Raw genomic sequence first — 6,834 nt, 5'->3', positions numbered from 1 at the left:
CAAAGGAGCCCCAGATTGCCTTCGGAGCCGCTGCTTATCCGGAAGGTTTCCAGAGGGGGTGTGTGTGTGTGTGTTTCGGCCTCGGAAAGTTGATCTTTAGTGATCGTTATGCAAATTTATTTTCTTTACAGCTTTTTACGATCTCTTTTGCTAAACTACTTCACACACCAATTTCCCTGCTGTGCATCGCCAGGCAACTGTACAGGCGCGAGGACCGGGAGGGAAAGGGCGGGGAGAGCGCGCGGTCCGTGGGTCTGGAGAGTGAGATAAGGCCGGGGGAAACACATCCCTCTTGGGCCGAGCCAGGCGCCGATGCTCCCAGATCTGCCACCCGCAGAACTGGTCAGGCAGCTGGGTGGGGCGGGGCGGGGCGGACGCGCCACGTCTCGTGACGAATCGACAGCGCTGGGCATGATTCAAAAGACCGAGGAGCCAATAGGAACCCTGGGAAGGCTGACCAGAGGGGCGGGGCGAGGGGAGGGCGGGGTCGGGGATGCGCGCGCCCGGGCCGCGGGGCCGCGGGGCGCGAGAGCGCGAAAGCGGGCAGTGTCGCGCGCGCGGAACCGCCGCCTGGTTGCTGCTCCGCGACTCTCCCGGAGCCGTTCGTGTTCCCGCAGGATCACCTAGCAGGTGAGCTCCCGAAACCCCGCCCCGCTCCCCGCAGCGCGGTCTCCAAGGGATCTGGGGGAGGCCAGCGGGGAGGGTGCGTGGGATGGGCAGGGGTCCCGGGGCGCCTGGCGTGGAGCGGCGGCTTCGCCCTCCCCTCCTCCGGGTCGGTCGGGGCGGCTGCTGGCGAGGCTCGAAGTGCGCCCGGCCCGGCCAGCTGCGGAAATGAAGCTGTGGTTTTAAATTGCCGACGTTTCCCTCCATTTTGGACGCGCCGCGTCGGAGTAAAATGATGTTGGCTGGGGAGGATGTGTGGGTGGGTGATCCACCCCGGTGCCTTTGTCCCCGCCCTGCAGCATCGGCCCTCCCAAGACTGCTCCGAGCGCCTTTTTGACAGATTAGCGGGGTGGCTTGGCGGGCCCAGCTCTTGTGTAGGCAGAACAGGCGCGGCAGCCTGGCGGACGGGGAAGTGGGGTTGCCAAGTTGACTTTAATTGTCGGTGGTTATCACTGACCTGGAGGGTCGTGGCCGTCTCTGGCGACTTCCACGGCTGGCTGCATGCATTGCATTCCCCCGCCCGGTATTTCTGCGCACTCAAAAAACGAGTAGTTAGACAGGTTTGCGTGCTCCTGCTAAAGCTCGATCCTTTTTCCCCCTTTCTTTTTAATATATCTTTTTAAGGGTTAAAAAAAAAATAAGTTCCTGATTGCAAAGGGCCTGGTTCCAGGCGGTTCACCAAAATAATTAGGCGGTCTGAACGGGAATCAGGCTGTTGATACTCAGAATGACCCAGTAGATACATTGGACAGCGCGTGGACGATTCAAGGGTTCAGCCCGGAGCAAGTGAACTTGCTCACCTGATGTGTGGAAGAGCCTGCACCCGGCCGGACCCCACCTAGACCCATGCTTCTGGTCCCAGCCCTCAGGGACCTTGCAAATAAATACGTGCACATCTGTAAAGACACCGTTGTAACTGCCGTGGAGGAAAGGATGGGTGTGTGCGGGCTAATTTAGATAAGAGCACCAAGTCCAATTTAAGTTTGGTTTCTGAGAGCTGTCTAGGGAGGAGGGGAAAGAGTGAGTAGGAGGGAAATTATTGCTCCTTCAGTTCTTTATTTTGCTTAGGACGATAGTGGGGCCATTCTGCCTGTGCAACCAGGAAGATGGCAGTTTCTTCGTTACCCTGCGGCCGGGGCAGGAGCTAGGCCAGGGGTTCCTGTTTGGGTTTTGCCGGGTAGGCCAGCCTTGGGTGCAGGTGTTGAAGAGGGAAGCCGTGAGACTTCATTTGCTCTTCCCTTTCTTTGCCATGTTTAGACTGATTTGGGAAAGTGAAGAAAGACCGAAGATGTGATCAGCAGGGAATAGCACATTCTGTTGTGCTGATAAACAGTAACATATTGGAGCCAAAATGTGTAAGGATTCCAGTGCCAACTGACACTGAAGTTAGCAAGCGTGTGGCTTAATAGAGAAAAGCCTGAGGGTCCCCATGTTTCCACTGCTAATGGGGGGATGAAGTCATTGTGTTCAGTAAACAGAATCTTTCTTTGCAGACATACTTGGCTAAAAACCTCACTTTCGAGGGACGCCTATCTTTTGAGTGATGGTACGGTGACAGGCATGAATGTCCTGGGGCTTTTCTGTCCTACCTGCCTCGTTACTCCTGCAGGGTTAGGATGTGATGCACTGTGCGATACTCCTGCAAAGTGGAGGTGTACCATCATAATGGTGGTGGTTTCATCTTTTGCAACATTTGTGTTTGAGATAGCGGTCTCCTGAGAAGAATGCTGGTTTGTCCCCCCTTTGTTTTCCTTTTTCAACCACCATATGAAAGATTGCTATTCCTAATTCTTTTTTTAAAGTTAATTTTAGAGACCTAACAGATACACAGGAGATATCTTAATTTGTTTAACCCCAAATAGTTGATTGATAACACAAAAACCTCTTTGGAATTGACCTATGACCAGTATTGGATAGATACTGTGTATGTGGTATCTGTGCAATACAGTTTCCGAAAAGGGACAGAATCTGCTCAAGGGATTTTCGCTAGTGGTAAAGAACCTGCCTGTCAATGCAGGAGACATAAGAGACCTGGGTTCGAGCCCCGGGTTGGGAAGATCCCCTGGAGAAGGGCATAGCAACCCACTACAGTCTTCTTGCCTGGAGAATCCCACGGATAGAGGCAGGCTACAGTCCATGGGTCGCACAGAGTCGTACATTACTGAAGTGACTTAGCACACACACATGCAGCCCTTAATTCCCGAGGGACTGTTTCAAAAGTTAATAAAGAGTTATTTGAAACTAGAATAACATCTTCATGTAGAAAGATGTGATTGCCTTCTGCCAACCCTGGTCAATTGACATCAGAGAACTAGTACTGATAACAGAGGTTTGATTTTAAGGGGTCTGAGAAGAAGGAAGGGGCATAAGAGAAGAGAGAAGAGGGCACATTTCCTTCCTCTTTCTTAGTGTTTGGAGGTTTGGAGCTAAATGTTGAAATAGGCAAAACTTGCTGTTGTCACCTTCCTTTTTTGTGCCCCTCCTCCGGGTCCCAAGGTGTCCACCACCTTCTTTTTTTCAAGTTCCCCTCACGTGACTTCTCAGCCAGGTGGGACTTCATCCTCAGAGCATTTGGGCTCCTTGTCCTTGCTTCCCCCGCCCCGCCCCCAGCCCAAACCCCTTCATTACCCCAGTAATGCTATCTCAGGTAGGTGTCTTGTACCTAACATGCAAATGGACTGACATCCTCTAATCACCACCTAAGTCTTTGTGTCTTCTTTCATCTACCCACCTAGCTCCTATCTATCTAAACAAGTGAAGCTTGTGAAGTTTGCCTCTCAGATGATTAACAGGGAAGAAATGTGATGCTTGGGAAAGACTTTTTCTCAGGAGGGGTGTGATAATGTGACTTTCTCCTTCCTTAATTCTGGAGAGTCTTCAGAAGTTCTGATGTTGGTATTGTTGTGTAATCAGCTCTTGACTGGAGCCGAGTGAGGAATGTATATTTGTATGCCCAGAGGCTATTTCGGGGATGAAGGTGATGCAAGGAGAGATTTTTCATACTGCCTTCTTCAGAGGGCCTAGCTTGTTCAGTTGGTGTTGGAGATGTTAGGAGGAGCTGGTTTTGTCCTGTGGAAATGTGAATCTGCTGGTCCATCGAGGGAGAAGCTCTTACTACCTAAGAGCTAGAGGCACCCAGCAATCAGTCGATGTTTGAAAAAAAGTAGCAAACAGGTCTCATGTAAGTGGCAATTCCTGCAGATTGCTTGTGGTTTCTTAGGGTGTTGTTCTTATACCAGGCTTCATGGGCTGTGCTTTGGTTCACTGGAAAAGGCTATAACTGGAGGTTGATGTTTGCTGTAGGCATTTGAAAAAAGAGCTAGGATACTGACCTAGTTATGTGGTTGGCAGAATTACTTGGTATACATTTGAGACTTCAGCTGTAAGCCTTGAAAGATTTGTGAAAACCCCAAATTTGCTCTTCATTTTCGATTTGAAGTTATTTTTCTCACTCTTGGTAGGTTATATAATGTTAATTATACAACCTTGATTTTCCTAGTCTGTCTCATAGTTTACTGTTTGTAATAAAGGTAATTTGTTTAGATGATACATCCTTAAAGCCTACATCCTTAAAGACAGTCATCCCTCTTTATCCATAGTTTCACTTTCTGAGGTTTCAGTTACCTGTGGTCACCTGTGGTTCAATAGTATTAAATGGGAAATTCCAGAAATAAACAGTTCATGAAATCTCTTGCCGTCCCTCGTCATCCAGCCTGGGATGTGAATCGTCCTTTGTCCAGCGCATCCATCCTATTAGTCACTTAGTAGCCGTCTTAGTTACCAGGTCAGCTGTTGAGGTATCACAGTGCTTGCATTCAAGTGACCCCAATTTTACATATATATATATATACCCCAAAGCACAAGGGTAGTGATGTTGGCAATTCAGATTATGCCAAAGAGAAGCCATACAGTGTTTCTTTTAAGTGAAGGGGTGAAAATTCTTGGCTTAGTAGGGAAAGGAAAAAGAATCATATGCTGAGGTTGCTAAGACCTACGATAAGAACAAATCTATTGTGAAATTGTTAAGAAGGAAAAAGAAATGCATCCATTTTGCTCTTGTACCTCAAACTGCAAAAGCTGTCAGCCATAGTGCACAATTAAGTGCTTAGTTAAGATGGAAAAGGCATTAAGTTTGTGCAATAAGATATTTTGAGAGATCGTCCACTTTCATATGACTTCTATTAAAGTTTTTGCTGTTCAGTTGCTCAGTCGTGTCCAACTCTTTGCAACCCCGTGGACTGCAGCACGCCAGACATCCTGTCCTTCACCATCTCTTGGAATTTGCTCAAACTCACATCCATTGAGCTGGTGATGCCATCCAACCATCTCGTCCTCTGTCATCCTCTTCTCCCACCTTCAATCTTTCCCAGCATCAGGGTCTTTTCAAATGAGTGAGTTCTTCGCATCAGGTAGCCGAAGTCTTGGAACTTCAGCTTCAGCATCAGTCCTTCCAGTGAATATTCAGGGTTGATTTCCTTTAGGATTGACTAGTTTGATCTCCTTGCAGTCCAAGGGACTCTCAAGGATCAATTGTTCTATATTTGTCCTATTGATAGTTATTGTTGTTAACCTCTTATGGTGCCTAATTTATAAATTAAACTTTATCATAGGTATGCATGTGTAGTATATATGGGACTATAGTATATATCCACATAGTATATATGGGGCTCTGTACTGTCTGTGGTTTCAGGCATCCATTGGGGATGCCTGGAGGTCTTAGAATATATCCCTCTCGGATAAGGGGGGAACTACAGTTGATGTAGATTTATAAATCAGAAAATATGCACACTTTGTGAGATTGTGCCTCGCTCATTAAAGAAGCGTGGTCACTGTGGGTGGGCAGTGTTTTCCATGGTGCAAATCATTTGAGCCTTTATGTTTTGTCATATTTAGTCCTCGGGGCCACTGCTGTGTGTAGAGTGATTTCCAGTGAAATCTGGTGTGGAGGAGAGAACAACCTGTATGTCCTGGCTCTGCTGCTTCATGTCATCTCTTTCTGTGCCTTGGACAAAACAGCTAACATATTTAAGCTTCAACTGTAAAACAGGAATTATACACTTTCCTCCAGAGGCTTCTCTAGCCCGAAAGTCTTGACCTGTTAAACATTTTGGAAAGCTGTATTTTTGTGTTTAATCTGTGAGAAAAGACAAATGTGTATATGCTCAGACTCTTTTTTTTTTTAACTATTCAGACAGATTTTTGAAAATGCCAAGTAGGAAATTTGCCGACGGTGAGGTGGTAAGAGGTCGATGGCCTGGGAGTTCGCTTTATTATGAAGTAGAAATTCTGAGCCATGACAGCAACTCCCAGCTTTATAACGTGAAATACAAAGATGGAACTGAACTTGAATTGAAAGAGAGTGATATCAAGGTAAGCGCTCTTTGGTTTATGGACCATGCTTATAATAATTGGGAAATCACGGTAGGTGTGGTTTTTAAGCTTAGAGCAGTCAGGTCTGGCTCTCACACTCCTCCTTTGGGTCCTGTCCTGGTTTTGGCTCTGGAAGTGTGTGAATGAGCCATGGTGCTGTGTTCCTCAGAAGCTCCCAGTCTGCTGAAGTCAGACCCGTAGATTGCCCTGTCCCTGGTTTAATGCACTCTGCCACTCTGCGAGTTTGTCGTGGGTGGTACTGGGGCATAACAAGAATAGGGAAGGGCATGGGGTTTTGGGGCAGGCTTTCAGAGCTGAGTGCTGAGGACATATCTGAGAAACTCAGGTGATGGGGCCAGGGGCTTCCACAGTGGGTTGTGTGCCTAAGGCTTGGGTGGGGGTGGACACAGACAACCAATGCTGAAAGGGTGTGGTGGACAAGGGCCAGAGGAGGGTTAAGAAGGAACCAGAACTGGAGGGGTTTGGGCTTTATCCTAGACACTGAGATTTAATCAGGAGAGTGACATTAATTGGTTTTGAGCCCAGGGCTTCTCAACCTATCTGGTGAGGACCTGAGCTTGAAAATATCTGATCCATGTATATAAGTACTTATTAATATATCATAATTACTAGGCAAATGGGAAAAAAATGTACAAAATAAAAGCCTTGACTTTTAATTCTCAGATTCAATAGACGTAAAATTACTTGGTCAAAATGCTATAAAAATTTCTACCCACTTCTCAATTTCATTCCTTGTCTCAGATCGGTAACCCATCTCGAGCCCACGGCCTGTGGACCGCA

General features: G+C 47.4%; 1 protein-coding gene across 1 annotated transcript in view; it reads left to right on the top strand.

Moving 5' to 3' along the window:
* Positions 1 to 499: 499 nt before the first annotated feature.
* LBR (lamin B receptor) overlaps positions 500 to 6,834 on the top strand; it is a 28,680-nt gene continuing 22,345 nt past the window's right edge. The window contains exons 1-2 of the mRNA XM_065935538.1: positions 500 to 630; positions 5,855 to 6,033. Of these exons, the coding sequence (XP_065791610.1) occupies positions 5,869 to 6,033 (165 nt within the window). The 5' untranslated portion in view covers positions 500 to 630; positions 5,855 to 5,868. The remainder of the gene's footprint in view (positions 631 to 5,854; positions 6,034 to 6,834) is intronic.

The sequence above is a fragment of the Muntiacus reevesi genome, chromosome 5 (assembly GCF_963930625.1).
Source record: "Muntiacus reevesi chromosome 5, mMunRee1.1, whole genome shotgun sequence".
Classification (NCBI taxonomy): Eukaryota; Metazoa; Chordata; class Mammalia; order Artiodactyla; family Cervidae; genus Muntiacus; species Muntiacus reevesi.
This window is presented reverse-complemented; position numbering and strand designations above follow the sequence as displayed.